The sequence below is a fragment of the Nematolebias whitei genome, chromosome 3 (genome assembly GCF_014905685.2).
Source record: "Nematolebias whitei isolate Nwh7 chromosome 3, NemWhi1, whole genome shotgun sequence".
Taxonomy (NCBI): domain Eukaryota; kingdom Metazoa; phylum Chordata; class Actinopteri; order Cyprinodontiformes; family Rivulidae; genus Nematolebias; species Nematolebias whitei.
Window position 1 is genome coordinate 42,043,993 of NC_056500.1, and position 17,142 is coordinate 42,061,134.

Consider the following 17,142-nt stretch of genomic DNA (forward strand, 5'->3'; position numbering starts at 1 on the left):
GGGGGGGGGGGGGATGAGTAGTTTTTTTTGTGCTAGTGTTTTTTCTGTACATGTGTCTCTCAACAGACCTGACACACTGGTGCTAAAGTTAGCGCTGCGCTGCAGGCACTGTGATTGCTCAGCAGAAAGCAAGGTGTTCAAGAAGCACAATGAGATACTGCTCATCAAATCCCAGCACTGGTTTCATTGGTTCAGGGCTTTAATAGAAAAATATTCCTTTAAGAGGCTTATTGAAACATTTTGTGAGGTGTGTTACTCCTCTGACATTGATTGGGACACCAAGTTTGAGAACACAAATCCCACGGAGCGTTCACAGGGGATACGGTTCAGATCTCTTCACACCACATTGAAATTAGGGTCATTTGGGTTTGAAAACACAAACCTCAGAAGTAATATTTCACATTTATGAGCTAAAGTATGAACAGAATAAAGATTGTTTTCCTAATTAGAAAGGGCAGGATGCTCAGAAAAGCCTTGGTCACAACCAGCTCAGCAGCCAAAATGCAGGAACTTCACTGGTTTTAGCAGAGTTCACTCCCCGCTGCAGAAGAGTTAAATACAAATCTTAGAAAAACAAGAGCACTTTCTCTACTGTTTAAATTTATTTTAGTTGACAAACACTGTTCTGTTAAAGCAGCACATTCAGAAAAATACAATCTGTCCTGCATGTTATGGGAAAGCATTCTACAGAGTTTGGATTAATTCAAGTCATTCAGTTTATTTACACTTCTTCCACATTCTTATTTTTGCACGTCTTCTTTGCACATCGAGTTTTGAAGTTTGCTTTGGACCCAATGCCACTCCGGCAGCCTCACATTCATTATTCACTGCCACACGCACGTACGCATTCATAATTTACCGTGGGAATGTTCTTAACGCACGGCTAAACACAGGCACCCAGATACCCTCAGCAGAAGGCACAGGCGTGGGGAAAAGTTTCTTTTTTTGGCTCGAACATCCTTTAAAATATAAAGCTATTCAGATTTATGACTTTGTTTTGATGTATTGCACCTACAGTCCCCACATTATACAGTGTGCATGTAAATACTAACGTGAGCCTTGAAGGAATTTGTCGCCAACCACCTAAACCAGGATCATAATCTTGTGATAATAAATATCTATATCCATCCTTAAATATGCACAATCTCATTAGATTTTTTTTTTTATCTGTTAGCTACCACCATTAGCTCAATACCTGAAAAAAATTGCAGAGTTGTAGCTCTTTTTGTGTTTTCTAACGGTCATTTGACAGTGGCGGCCATCTTGAATTGAGTTGAGTCCAGGCATTAATCTTACACCCAATGATTACTTTCTTAAGGCTTCAATAAAAGCCTTTGTTGGAGCTGTTTTGCTAACAAACATAGTCGATTCCAGCAGTTTATGGCAAAGTTTTGGGCATAAATTTTCCATGATCTGTTGGAGCTCAGAGTACGAGTTGGAGACGAGCCTCAACTACTACCACACCAAGATTAAGTTCAATATCTATAAAATTAACAGAGTTGTAGCCATTTTTATTTGCTAAGATCGCTTTGCTAGGGTGGCCATATTGAACTGGTGTATTTCCTGCCAGTCAGGATCTCATCAGGCTGACTTTAATAGATGGATTGGACAGGAGGGTCACTTTGTGACCACAACGCTGTCCATAATGCAGGAGGTACGAGAACAGCCTGAAATGTAGGTCAAGGTAGGGAAGTCATGAGGGAAGCTCTGACTCAAAGTCCCTCAGCTGAAAAGTGAAGCAGCTAGAGAGACTTCGTTAAAATAAAAAAACATAGATAAAGTTAGAAATCACATTGTCCTGTTTCTGATTTCCTTTATGTTTATATCCAGGAAGAAAGAAAAGTCTCTTCACGCACCTCCTGATAGTTGACAGATATTTGAATTAAGCAGGTTTAGCTGATAAATGTTGAGATAAAAGCAGCTCCGCTTTAGAGTCTAAATTTAATTAATGCCGTCTCAATAAACTAATTAGATCTGTTACTGATTTTCTTTTTCTTCAAAGGGATGAACAGAGGGCATTTATTTCAGAGGCTGAGCTGATAACAGAGACTTATCATGTTAGTGTGCGTGTGCATGCAGTTGTGTTCTTAGATACACCACAGCAGCACCGTTTTCTTGAGGAAACCTCTGAATCGTCTGATTCGTATTGTTTGGGCGTCTCCTTTTACTGAACCAGTGCAGGACTTTGTGTTAACGCTTCCTCCTGGAGTTTCCATCTGTTAAAGTTATCCCCTCATATGAACGATTTGTTTGTTGTCCAATCGTTGGGAGTTTTATGGAAAGATTATGAACAATTAATATCTTACCTGCTGTAGGTATCTCTTTGAGTTCAACCTCCGTCTTGTCAAAGCTCCAAAATTCACAGTTGAAACCCGTGCCTTCGTGTAAAAAGTTGTTTTTCTCTGCAAAAAGAAGCTGAGAACTTGTTTACTGATTTTTTTTATTAAAAGCTTTGTGTGAAAAATGCTGTACTAAAGAGCTCAAACCAAATCTTCCGTAGGTTTTGTTGGAAAGTTACTGGTTTTCATCAACTTATTTAAATATAGGACATCGGGGGCCGGATATTCAATTCAATTTAATTCAATTCAAAAATACTTTATTAATCCCAGAGGGAAATTATTTGTTGTAGTAACTCGTTATCCTCATTTCATTAAGAGATGTTAAAGATACTGATGGTTGTAGACAGGAAGGATCTCTTGTAAAGGTCCATCCCACAGTGGATCCTAAGAAACTGGCTGCAGATGCCGTCCGATCCGTCCACCCAGACTCAGCTGGCCTCTCAGTTCCCCCAGGCTTTAGGACCGCCTGAATGCCAGCAGAACTCCTCCCAGAGCGATGGCCACTCCTCCCAGCAGTCTGCTGAGCTCCTCGTCACTGCGGACAGCCAACTGTAGGTGCTGATGGACGATCCTGTCCTTCCACTGTCATGAGCCGTGTTTCCTGCTAGTTCCAGGATCTCAGTGGTCAGGCACTCGAGCACAGCTGGCAGGTAGATGAGAATGCATCCACAGAACATCCTTTTCATCTCATTTGAGATTTGGGGCTGTAGTTGAGATATTATTTGAGCTTGTGAAATGTTAATCAGCTGCTGTTGTTGTAGAAAACTGCCTTGTTGCCATGGTTACGCATCATAACAAATGTCCAAAACTAAAAAAAGTTTCAATAAAAATCCTTCCAGCTGCACAGCATCTGACACCAGAAGAAACAATCATCCAAAAAACGCGACCCACATCCAGAAAAAGAGGAATCACAGTTTCCAAAAGCAAAATCTCAGAATGAAAGTAACAGAGCTGCTCCAACATGCAGCCACCTGGAGCGGCGCAATTCTAGAACGGGGCCCAAGGGCCACTTTGAGCCCTCAGGCCATATGTTGTCCACATCTAATCTAAACTATCACTTTAATATTTTCATCAACTCTTTAGTGTTGCCATAAAGGCGCCTTGTGACACTTTATTCTTCCAAACTAAATGTAACATCCTGTGTGTGTTGTGGGTGCATTGAAAGAGGAGGACAGACTACAGCTGTGTGAACGTTGTGTTGTTTCATGTTGTACTGGGCCACACTCTGGTCTGATGAAAACCCACTGGGCTGCTGGTCCAGTCGAGGCTGCTTTTCTGCACGTGCAGCAACAAAGAGTTTACATAAAATTCTATATCGAGTTATTTTTCTTTTCTTTTTTTAACTTGCTGAGAGCAGAAAAAACCTTTTTATGGGCCAACATGAAAACTAAAAAAAGATTTTGTTGCCTTCACATGCTTGTGTGGGTTGTACATATTTCAAGCACTTCTTTACCAAAGCGTTTGAAATCCTTACACTCTTGTTTGGTTTTGATTTGTCTTTTAATTTATTTTTTTTCAAATATATTTTCACACCTTGATTTTAGCTGCAAATGCAATTTACTTATTTATAATTTATTTACTTAATTAATTATTTGTTTACTTATTTATTTATAATTTTTATTACCGGTATTCAATTTTAGTAGTAGTTATGAATATACATCTAGGTAAAACTTGTATTTGTTTCCTAAACTTGACTACATTTAGTAAAAAAAACAAAGTTTGATCAGTTTGTTGTTGCTTTTCATTGTTTTAACAACAGTAGGTAATAAGTCCATGCTCAATAATCCAGGTAAAAATCCAACAATGTTCAATCAGGCTCGTCTGGTATTACAGTGTGTAATACGTAACGTTTCCCCATCGTATAATGTTCTCGTTGTATTTGCAGAGTTTAGGACCTCCTAGCCTGGGGTGAGTTCAGGCCTCCAGCCGTCAGGATGTTTGTGTGTTGGACCTCACCGCGTCGTCTGTCTGCGTTCACAGAAATGCATCTATTGTCGCAGCCGCTGCGTGGGGAAGCGTCAGGCGGGGGCTTGCATACAGTGCTCCTGCGGCCGGTGTCCCACCTCCTTTCACGTGACCTGCGCCCACGCTGCCGGTGTCAGCGTGGAGCCGGATGATTGGCCGTACGTCGTGTCGGTCACCTGCCACAGACACCAGTCCCAGACTTCGTCAGCTGTAAGTTGAGACGGATCTCTTAAGGACACCCCCAGAGTTTTGAACTTGCTTCTTAGTGCAGCTGAAGCCCACACCATCAGCCCTCCACCAGCTGGTCTGAGACGTTTGTGCTATAATCTTGAATTTGTTGGTTGGTCAAACTGGTTGACCTACTAAGGTGCTATTTATAAGACTGGGTTTGTTGCGGCTCCTCAGCCTGATGAAGTCTTATGGATGAAAGACGAAGCGTTTCAACAAAGAAAACCCGTCCAGAGGACCCGACTTAACTTAGTTGGAATCCTGAATTTGGTTTCACCATATGCAGTAATCTGCATTCTGACCAATAATCTCCATTTTACATGTTTTCTGTTTCAGACATTGCTCCACGTTATTTTTTTAAATTCTCTGATGAATTTCTTCTCATCGAGCCTCAAGGTGGAACATTTAATTCAGGGAAGATTGGCAAATGTCCTAAATGTTTTCTGTTTGCATATATATATATATATAATTGTAGATTAATGGACTCCAAATCATTAAAACTCATCTTAAAACCCCTCAGATTGATGGGCAGCAACAAATTTCATTTATTTTTGTAACTGCTCGTTGCAGATGTCTTCTGTTCTTATCTTTCTGTTGGCGCTGACTGATCCAGAGCAGCAAACGGACAAAGCTCGTGCTTTTCCAGAAGCTCTTGTGCCTTCATCATTATTCATTTGATTTGATCAGCAGCACAACAGCGCTGCTGACCTTTCTGAGTCTTTGAAAAGCAGCAGGGGTGTCTGTTTTTTAATCAACTGGGCGTTTCAGCTCAGGCTTTTTCTCTAAATGATACAGTGCAACGTGTGAGTTGTTTAGACCTTTTAAAGCCAAGTTGTTTTTCTTTATTTTATTTTTTTCTGTAATTTTCAGATTAGTTAAACTTTTGAATTGCACAATTGAGACCAAGACCAGGACAGTTTAAAGTCTGAGATTTAATCTTAATTTGTGTTTAAAACGTATTCCAACTTCTGTTAGAACAGATTCTGTATAGATTAATCATTTATCTCCTAAGCAATACATTTTTAAATGTTTTGAATTGGTATATATTAATTGTACTAAGTGGCTATTTTCTTTGAAATGCGATGCTCAAATATAACAAATTAAACTTGTAGCTGTTCAAAGCTGGATTATAATGTGGTGTGTGAACAAAAATACACTGGAAGTCTTTACGATCATGTTTAACTTGACTTGTACAGTTTTTATAAAATAAGTCGTTTCTTGAAATAATAAATTCAGTTTTAGCTGAATCAAGTGTGGGTGTGATCAAAGCTTCCCAAAAGATGAGTTACTTTCATATTAAATTTTTTTTTTTTAATGCCATTAGCCAAAAATGTGAATAAATGTATATAAAACATTAGCTTTAGTTTAAAACGACAAATATGGCACACAGTGCTCGAATGTTTTTTTATTTGAAAAACACATTTTAAAATGTTTTGTGTTTCCAGTTCAGGGTAAAACAGAATCAAGCAACCGCAAGTCAACAAAAATAGTTTTGAGCAATGTTGTTCAAATTGTTTATCAGAAAATCTAAACTTGTTTGTGTCAGATCTGTGATTTTAAAATTTATTGTACAAAATTCACCACCAGACTTCACAGAGAGGTTGTTTCATGTCTTCTACAAAGACGGTGAAGTCTTTCACATTCAGCTCCTCGTTTACAGATTTTGGCGTCAAGCAGAACGTTTTATTGGACTTCCTGCTCTGTTTCCATACGTGAGCCTAACCGCCGCTCTCTGCTTCCTGTCCGTACCAGAACCAGCGAGCCTGTCAGGCCTCCATCTCCCTGGGCCAGACCGTGATCTGCAAACACAAGAACCTGCGTTACTACAGCTCCAAAGTCACGCAGATCACCTCCCAGACGTTCTACGAGGTCATGTTTGACGACGGCTCCTTCTCTAATGATACCTACCCCGAGGATATTGTGGTGAGGACGGCTTTAATTAGACACTTGAGGGGTCAGCTCGCACTTGTCTGAACTTCCCATTTCCTTTTCACAGCAGAAATATTCATATTTCTTTCTTTAGAAACTCTTTTTGCAGTTGGAGTCAAGCATGTTTTGTCTATACTTAGCGTTACAACACTTAGTTGAGCACGGTCTAAAATAGAAGTGGTCATTTTGGGGACTTGAAATAAAACTTCAGTCTGTGTGTGTCTGGTTGGGTAGACTGTTTTAGAGCACGTCACAAAGACCACAGGCATGAAAACCATTCAGTTCTGCGGCTCCTTAAACAATCTGTGTGAGCAGTGTAAACACTGTATCCACTTTCCTCGTGTTTCACTGCTCCTATATACTGTATGGATCTTATATACACAGTGCATGGGAGGAAAAAAGTTGTGGAGACAATAGTGACGGAAAAATCTTTCCACAGAATGAGTCTGTCTGTGTCAGCTCCAACTCCCCCCGCTTTTTGTCATTTGTAAAAAATGTTCTCTGGATAATGAGACATCAGTGCTTTTAAGATATTCCAAACATTTATTCCAGGAGGGAGTCCAGTAAACAATTTACAAATGTACTTGCAGCATCTATAAGTGTGGCAGAATAATAATTTTCCTAAGAAAGCTGCTGCCTGTTGAGACGTTATATGTTAACAACTGTTTACAGAGAACATGTAAGAACTTCTTGTACCTGGAGTCAGCAATCGTGGACCCCACCCTTGTCTGCCCCTCAGCTCTCACATCACCCAACCTGGACTCTTCTTTCATTTCGTTCACCCCGAGAGATAGGGCTCAAGGTATCATGGTGGAGCAGTGGTTAGAGCTGCCGCCTCACAATAAGAAGGCTGCTGGTTTGAACCAGGCTGGGGCCTTATGTGAAGTTTATGTTCTCCCCAAGCATGCATTGGTTTCCTCCCACAGACCAAACCTACATGTGGTAACTTTAATTGTTACCAGGTTACCAGTCCATGGACTGAGTGTCTTATTTGTCTCAGTATCCTTCTGCCTTGTGCCTATGGACTGTTGGATACTGGCACCAGCTCCCCTTAAACCTGTATGAAGAAAACTAAATGGATGAGCCGAGGCTCAACCACTAGACGTGTTCCAATGTTCTCGTCCATCGGGCCTGGCTCCAGGAGGGCGCCCTGGTTTCTTTGTTCTGGGCGAGGTTGCCTTTTTTCTGTGGTTCTTCTACATCAAGGTCTTCAAATTGCTCTTAATTTCTCTCCTTTGAGGCCAAATTGCCACAGGAGACCCTACACTACACCCTAGAGTTGTTAAGGTGGTGTTGCTCCAGAAAGAATCATTCTGCCTTGTTCTGTTTTAAAACAGGCCGAGCGCTCCATTTTAGAGTTCAAGCTTCTGGGAGTTTTGTTCACGAGTGATTGTAGGAGAGAGGTGGAGATGGATCCATGGATTGGGGTTTCACCTGTAGTAATAATGGTTGTGCTCACCTTGTCGTGGTAAAGAAGGAACTGAGCCAAAAAGCAAGCTTCTTGATTTAACGCATGTCTGTGTTCCAACCCTCGTGATGAATCCTGATCAAAAGAACGAGATCTTCAATACAAACGGCTGAATGGACCTTCTTTCCAAAGGTGTCCTGACTCGACCTTAGAGACAGAGACTGTAATCCAGGGGAGCTCTCTAGGTGGTTCGGGCATGTGGTTAAGATGTCTCCACTATGAGGCTTTGTTAGATAAAAATATCCTCTATTGATCTACTTACTCAAACAGAGCCGCACTCGACGACAGGAGAAGATTTTTACCTGGTGTAAGGTCAGATTTTCACAACAGATACAGAAAGTCCACACGTGCAGAGCAGGCACGAGAATCTGCCATGGGCAGTGCTGAAGCTTGTTTTTATACACTTATCAGCTCCTCCGAGCTCGCAGACTCTGAGGTGTCCTTGAAGCCACAGTCAGCTCTTCATCCAGCTCTCTCTGCTAACTCAAACATATGGTTCATGGGCAGTTAACATTCTCAGCCTTAGTAGTTAAAAACATCCATAAACGTTGACCAAAAATGCCCTAACAGGCTTTCCAGGCACATCTCACTGGGAGGAGACCGCCAGAGCAGAACAAGCTGGGAGAACTGTTTAGAACTGTGCTTTAATATTAACAGGATATCATAAACCACCAGCTCTGTGTAAAGCTATCATCTCAGTAATCATAGATTTGCTAAAATTCAAATAGTTTGTCATTTTTGTAAGTTGTCAATTGTAAATCTTATTGATTTTCTGTATAAGTAGCTTTAACATGATTATCTGACAGATGTAATAGTTGGTCCTTCTCAGTCCTTGGGATTTATTTTTCACTGGGAATAATTGAAGAAGTGTCCTGATTCTCGACAAGAAAACTTGTTTTGAATTCATTCTGACACTTTATAAACGTCACCATTAATCCTAAAAGTAAAACGTTCTTTTTTGACATTTTCAGAGCAGAGACTGTGTGAACCTGGGTCCTCCAGAGGTTGGAGAAGCTGTTCAAGTAAAATGGCCCGACGGCCTCTTCTACGGTGCTAAATATCTGGGATCCAACGTTTCGTACATGTACCAGGTACTGCACTGGTCAAACACTCCACCTGCTGTGTACTGTTTGGTTTTTAACGTGTTGGTGGTTAGAAGAGGTTTAGGTTTCACTCTTTTCTTTAAGAGTAACAAATAAACTTGCAGGAGCCGTGGTTGGTCAAAGTGGCACAGGCTTGTTGAGACTCCTGATGTCGTTAAGAGTCCCCCGGGTCTGTTGGTGGAGAGGCAGAAGCAGTGATGCTGGGGTGAAGAAAAATAAAAACAGATGTAGGAAGTAAAAGGTGCACAGTGTTAAAGAAAATAGGTCGAGGAAAGAAACGGAGAGCAGGAGGAGGAGGTGACAATCTGCATTATTCAAACTCCCTGAATTATTCACTCAGCCGAGAGTCTCTGGGCTTCCACTTAAAGCTTTATTTAGTTGAGCTGGGTGTCAAGCATTAGCTGTGCACAAATGCCTCTGTGACGCACAGTCTCAGCAAAACATGGGTCAGATTTTTATTTTTTTAAGGCTGAACAAGAGTTTTCCATTGTCAAGGTGTGTTAAAATACCCCCTGCCTTAACCACTGTGTCATTTTAGAAGTTTGAATTTCCTGGAAAAAAAAAAGTGATGTTTAAAACAACTCATATGTGGATTTAATATGTTGAGGGTTGAAAGTGGTTCAGAGTGTTTTTAGGAATTCTAGGCTGTGCTGGATTCTATAATAGTGGCGAACCGTTACTTTATGAGCTAAGCTTTCGGTTCATGTTCAGATCTACTAATATTGTAGCAATTTAATAAGACTCTACAGAGTCGGGGTCCAATGACGTCACTTTACTTTCAGTTTCCCTGTCAGAAACTTCTCTGAACAGGAAGTGATTTTCCCTTTTTGTACATCAGACACAACATCTGATTTATGGTGCCATTTTTTTTTTTACAATCACGAACAACAACCTGAGCATAAACTCCAGCCCAACACTAAAGAGAACATCTGAACACATGACCTGACGAAGTCCACCGTTTCCATTTCTTTGGAGCAAATACATTTTCAGTGTGGAATTTTAAATTTACAGGTTGCAATTGAATGCATCACAAACCTTCACATGGTCAAATAATAAAAAGAAAAATGCCTGCAGGGCCTTCCTGAAGGCTCAGAGCCACACATTTTGGTCCCACCCACTCTACATCAACATTGGTTAATTTTCCTGTCACTGATTAAACAAACTCATCCTCAAGAAACTTTGACTTCTTTCCTGACAGTGAAGTCCTAATAATACCAATCTCATAAATAATCTGATTAGATAATTTCTTTCATGAATTGCTTTGTTGCTCACCTGCAAAGTTGTTACAGTAAATAAGAGAAATTAGAGAAAAAAACTACATTGGAAATATATATTTTATATAAAATAAATAAAAAATGTAAATGTAACATTTCATATGTACTGAAGTTTTTAGGCCTTCTCTGAAGGCGTAGAAGAGTCTTATTATTTTTTTTTCCTCTTCCTACCCACCTAGTTCCCTGACTGCCATTCCGGGGGTGGGGTCCGGGAGAAGGGCAGGCCGTCGGGTGTTGACCAGGACTATGTGGGGGTTCAGGGTCTGGGGGTTGCCATGGGCGGTGCTGGCGCTGTGCTCTCCCTGGGGTTGTTTGGACCCCCTGAGCTTGGCTCTTGGGTGCCATGGTTGGCCTGCTGGCCGGGGTGGCTGCCGGGGCCTGGCGGGCGGTCGGCTGGGGGTGCGTGCTTGGTTGTTGGCGATGTGTGGGGGTGGTCGGTGGCGTGTCCTCTTCATGGTGGGGGGGTGTCCTGTCGGCGGGGCATGGCCTGGGCCGGGTCTGGGGTATTGGCTCTTCTCCGCTCAAGAATGAATGGGTTTACCTCTTGGGTTTGGGCATGGGCTGCCCCCTGTAGAGGGCAGGTACATGTCTTGGACCTGGGGGGTATAGAGTGTGTATCGGGAATAAGAATGAAATGTATCGTTATTGTATGTCTTTGAGTGAATGAAGGTGAGATTGAGGTTGGGATTGTGTGATTGTGTCTGTGTATGAATGGGTATTTGTTAGGCTGAGACTCGGACTGCCCCCTCTTTGATACAACTGGGGGTGCTTGGCATCGCGCCCCTATCGCGCGGCCCCCTGGTGGGGTGTGCCCTTGCCTGCCGGCGTGCTTGGGGCCCTTGGTATCGGGGGCTGGGCGCTTGGGCGTGTGTCGGCTCGGCCTGGTGTCTGCCTGGTGGGGCTCGGGTCCTCTGGCCCTGTCAGGCCTTGGCCTGGGTGGTGTGAGTCCTCGGTGCCCGGGCCTCGGTGCCTGGACCTGGACCTACATCGGTGCGGCGGGTGCCGACGGAGGCCTATGAGTTTGTCGCTGTTGGCCCCGGGGGGTCACTGTATGTGGTTGCTGGTGGGGATCTTCCGGTTCTCCCCTGTGGTCCCTTCTGGGGGGTGGGTGAGTGGTTCGTCCTGTGTGGGTGGCTCTGGGGGCTCCGCGGTCGGGGTCCCTCCTGGGGTCTTGGGCTCTGGTCCCCCCTTTTTCGTCTGCCTCTGGTCTTGGGGGTCGGGTCTCTGCTGCTTCACAGTTACTAATAAATGTTCTATTAGAGAAGCCTTATACACTTATGCATGCTCACAACCACACACAAATAGAAGCAGGGATGCTTATGTAGGCTTTATATGTAGATATATAGATATGTATGTGAGTGTATATTCATGTGTATGTATGTATGTATATAGGCGTAGGTATGGGTATATATATTTATGGAAACTTACTGCAAAGCCATGAATATTTTAAGTTCTTCATACATATGTATTTTGTTGCTGTGTTTTGTCATGTTCTTTGCAGGTGAACAGACAGTGGCCGGGTGTTTTGACGTGTGCTCTCTTTGTATATATCCCCCAAACCCTGATGGACAAACTATCCACACTAGGACTAAGCCTCTCCATCTGCAACTGGGTACTAGACTTTTTAACAAACAGACCACAGTTAGTGAGGATCCACAACCTCTCCTCCTCCACCATAACCCTCAGCACTGGCTCTCCTCAGGGATGTGTGTTGAGCCCCCTCCTGTTTACTCTGCTCACATATGATTGTGCAGCTACCCATCCAGGCTGTCACATTGTAAAGTTTGCAGATGATACAGCGGTGGTGGGATGCATCACAAACAATGATGAGTCCAGCTACAGGCAGGAGGTGGAACACCTGGAGAGCTGGTGCAGAGAGAATAACCTTCACATCAATGTGAAGAAGACAAAGGAGATGATTGTGGACTTCAGAAGGAACAAAAACACCTACACCCCCCTGAACATAAGAGGATCTGCGGTGGAAGTGGTCTCCAGCTACAAGTACTTGGGTGTACACATGAATGACAACCTCAGCTGGAGCAACAACACCACCAGCCTGATCAAGAAAGCTCATCAGAGACTCTACTTCCTCAGACGGCTGAGGCGAGCTGGTCTGGGAAGCTCAGTCCTCACCTCCTTCTACAGGTGTGCAGTGGAGAGCATCCTGTGCTCCAGCATCAATGTGTGGCATGGAGGCTGCACAGCTGCAGAAAGAAAAGCTTTGCAGAGAGTGGTGAAGGCTGCACAGAAATCTGTTGGAATCAGTCTCCCCACCATCACAGACATCTACACCTCCAGATGCAGGAAGAGGGCCACCTGCATCATGACGGACCCCACCCACCCAGCACACACACTTTTTGCCCCACTCTCCTCAGGAAGGAGGTTAAGGAGCATTAAGTGCAGAACCACTAGACTGAGGAACAGCTTCTACCCTGAGGCTGTTAGACTCATGAATCTCTAACTAGAATAATCACTGTGAAAAACCATATCATGTTGCTGCTGATCTGTTTCATGTTGCTGCTGATCTGTTTCAATGTTGATGTGTTCGTGCGTGCACATCTGCTCACACAGACTCATGTTCATGTTTGTGGTGATGTTCAATGTTTTATGTTATGAGTGCTTAGTGTATATTTAGTTGATGTTTTTCTTAGTTCATATCTTAGATGTTATTACTGTTTTTCTTATACATTTTATTGTTGGATGTAACTGGGACCCTGTGTACATAATTTCGCTCCACCACATGTACCACATGAGGTGCGAATGACAATAAAGAAACTCTGACTCTGACTCTGATATATTTCTTATATTTTGGAGTCTTACTTTGTCTTTTCTTTCTTTCTATCCTATTAAAGAAAAAAAAAAAAAAAAAAAAACCTACACTAGATAGTCACTATAATAAATATTTCATAATAATGGTGTGGAGAGGATGGCTGTAAGGGGAGAAGGGAGGCCATCAAAAAAACAAAAAAAAAAAAACAAAACACAACAAGAGTCTTGAGAGTTTCCCACTGTTATATTAAAACAGAATTTTATTATTATTAAAGGGAGCAATTAAAAAAAAGATGAGTTGGGACCTTTTGAAGTGGTTCTGTGGATAAATGTGAAGCAATATTCGACCTGTTTGTATAAAAAGTTTAATTCTGAGCAGACTGACGAGCTTTCAGCTAGTCAGAGCAGGGCTAAGAGCAACGTTAGTTGCTGCTGTTTTAGAATGACTTACCGTATTTTCCACCGTACACAAAGCAACGCCCTATAAGTTGCATCAGTCCAAATATGTCTAAGTGGAAAAATCCATAAATTCGTTGCTTCGCCTTAAGTCGCATCTATTATGCGTCACCGCTGACAACCCAGAAATGTGGGCCGATGTTGTGCTAAAAATCGATTGGCTGTTGGGGCGTGCACGGGAGGACTTTTAACAAGAATTTAACAAGATTAACACTTAAAAACAATTATTTGCTTGCTCAAAGTTATATTAAAGGTGTGTCTCAGTCTAACTTTTCCTTAATAAATGCACTTTGACGGTCAAATCAGCTGCATTTTCAAAAGCCGATACGCAGAAACAGGTGACTCGCTGTTGTATTTTTTCAAAATTTAACAATATAAGCACCTAAAACAATTATTTGTTAGCTAGACATTATAAGGTGTGTCTCAGTTGAACTTGTATTTAATAAATGCACTTCATTGGTCAAATCAACTGCATTTCGCCAGGGCGGTGCAGCTAAATGAAGCTGATTTGACTTTTGCTCCAGGCAGATGACAGTGGCCGGCTATGGCAAGCCAATGGTGTCATTAATAGCCACTTTTACCTATTACATGATACAACGGCATGCCATACCACTCAAGTGCCATCTAGCAGCTGAAAATGGTAATGTTCAATATTACAGTCAGAATGAATGAAAACGGTCATATCTCAGCCAAAAATTGTTTATAAATATGGGAAAATCCATGAATACGTTGCTTCGGCTTGTAAGTCGTAGGGTATGCAAATTATGCAAAAAACTGTGACTTATAGGGCGAAAAATATGGTAAACTTAAAGCACTTTAGAGATGATTCACTAAAAATATCACCCTGAAGCTTCATAAAGGTTATCAATATTTACCCTTCGACTGTGTTCATGCAAATTTCAGCCTAGGGAAAAAGTAGACGCATTTCAAACTCGACAATATTTTCTTGTTTTCTCAGGTGGAGTTTGAAGATGGATCTCAGGTTCTGGCTAAAAGGGAAGATGTCTACACCTTAGATGAAGATCTCCCTAAAAAGGTGAAGCGTAGACTTGTAAGTATTAGCAGGAAACTGGAAGCCTGACTTGGATCCTCTGAGTCACAACTTGTCTTTGCACTCACCCGAGTCTCCTCCCGTCTCGTTTTGTAGTCGACGGCCTCCAGTATGCGCTTCGAGGACGCCTTCTTCATCACGCAGGGGGAGAGGAAGAGGCAGAGGACTCCAAACTCCCGCTTTCAGAATGACTATGTGGCCCTGCCGGGCCTCCGTACAACTGTAAAAAGCACATGGGAGCAGCGCGACCACAAGGAGAAGTGAAATGGCGGAGAGAACAAAGACTAATGAATGCACTGAAGTAACGGTGGACGTCGAGGCGAAGCTTTTTGTGCTTGAGCGTAAGGCTTTGAGATCTGCTTCCATCTCAGCATCAGTGGGTCAGACAGCTTCCTTATGAAAAGGTTAGAAGTGATGGATGGGTGGTTTTGGTTTGTGTGCGCAGTCGAACCACCGGTGAGGAGTGAGTGGATGGTGTGACGGGTTGGATTTGTGTAAAGTGTGTTAAAAAGAGGGCGCTGCTGCCTCGTCCGTCAGGGAAAAAGAACAAGACTTCGAGCAGTCACATAACCCTTTTGGAATTGTTTCTTTGTACATGGAAATAAAATCAATGTGAAAATTTTCTAAATAGCTCATTTATGTTAGCATTACTATATATTTTTTTGGGGGAGGGGGTCTTTAAGTTGTGGTTTTGATTTAGAATCTTTTTCTGCTTGTAATATTTTCCAGTTTTCTGTTTCCCCTGCATGTTAAACACGTCTCCTAACTGCTTCTGCTGGGCTCAGTCCAGTCACACAGGCTTCCTCTCTCTGTGTGGGGTTTTATCTGTGATGACAAACTCTTATGAATTCTGTCATTTGATTTTTTTTTGTTTTTGTCACAAAAATTGACATCAAGAATTATTTAAAAATAAGTAATCACAGTAACCTCCTCCTTGGCGTAAACGCTCAGACAGAAAGACGAAGCGTTTGTGTTGGATCGTTGTGCCCCGGTAACGTGAAATGCTACTGTTGCCCTGTCGAATGAAACCCAGTGTTGAAATTATTTAAAGTTTGTATTTATTTTTGCCTCGCTAGAGTTAAAAACTATTGCTAACTGCTGTAAGAAAAAAAATAAAAAAAATTACAAGTTTATTTTTTATTTTTTAATTGAAATTGTCCGTCAAGTCAAATTCAATGTATAAGAAATAAATTGGTAATTTTAGGAATCATAAGAAAGAGTTGGGATTTATTTATATATTTTTGAAAATGTCTTAAGTCCAACACAAACATTGAAAGAATATTTGGATTTGAAACCTTTTTTAATCGTGTCCTGATGCTCAATAATCCAGGTAGATGAATCTAACCAGGTTGAGTCAGGTCATCTGGATGGATTCTTCTTTATGGAAACGTTTCATCTTTTATCCACAAGACTTCTTCAATCTGAGGCGCTGCAACAAACAGTCTAAATAAGCAGCATCTTCTCATAGTGGATCACCCAGTTTGCTGCTGACATCCAGAACTAGTTGTTCACATGTAAAAGGAGGACCAAAATCGATCGTCAAGGGCCCGGCATACTCCATCCAAAGCAGAACAGTCGCCGTGATCATTTGGTTGCAGAAAATTAATTTTTGCACACAACTTTCATAGTCAGTGAGACAAACTCAGAGCTCCTGGGAAACTCCTCCCACTGTAGTAAACGTCACCACACAGGTTTTTTCAAAGTCAAAGTCTGTTGTCAGTTTCATCATATATACAGACATACAAAGAATCAAAATTACGTTTCTCGCCATCCCCCGGTGAAACTAATAACTTTAAACTCGTATAGTTCACAGATGGATAGAACTCTTGGGAGAGAATTCAGCCTCACTGCCTGATGGGGAAAAAACAGTTTGACCGTCTAGTAGTGCGTGCACGAAGGCTTCTGTACCTCTTCCCGGAGGGCAGAACTTCAAACGTAATGTGCTGGATGTCTTCCGTCATTCACAATCGTGGTCGCTCTGCGAGTAAGTCGCTTAGAGTCTATATCTTGCGATGATGGAAGTGGAACACCAATTATCTTCCCAGCTGTATTTACAATACTCTCTAGAGCCTTTCTACAAGCAACGGTGTAATTTCCACCCCACACTGTAATGCCACTGGAAAGAATTCTCTCAATAGAAGTTCTCAGAACTAATGTGAATGCCCCTGCACGTCTAAGTTTACACAAAAAATATGAGCGTTGTTGAGCTTTCCTCACTAATGCTGTAGTATTAGTGGTCCAAGAAAGGTTCTCCATGATATATAACCCAAAAATCTGGTCCTGCTCACCTTCTCCACTAAAACATCAACTATGATCAATGGTTGATGCTGCCTATGCCGTTTTCGAGTCAATAATAATCTCTTTCGTCTTACTAATATTTAACAAAAGATTGTCTTACACCATTTTGTCAACAGATTTACCTCCTCCCCATAGTGAGCTTCATCATCCACAGTGACGAGACCCACCAAGGTTATATCATCTGCAAACGTCACCATATGGTTAATCGGATGGATTGTATTACAATCGTGTTAACGATAAAAAGCAGTGGACTGAGTACGCA

General features: G+C 42.0%; 1 protein-coding gene across 1 annotated transcript in view; it reads left to right on the top strand.

Annotated features, from left to right (window-relative positions):
- Positions 1–15,795, top strand: part of kdm4c (lysine (K)-specific demethylase 4C) — a gene marked incomplete in the record, with an annotated part of 39,833 nt that extends 24,038 nt beyond the window's left edge. The window contains 5 exon segments of the mRNA XM_037698270.1: positions 4,320–4,514; positions 6,285–6,455; positions 8,901–9,020; positions 14,490–14,567; positions 14,679–15,795. Coding sequence (XP_037554198.1) covers positions 4,320–4,514; positions 6,285–6,455; positions 8,901–9,020; positions 14,490–14,567; positions 14,679–14,846 — 732 coding nt within the window.
- Between the last annotated feature and the right edge of the window lie 1,347 nt (positions 15,796–17,142).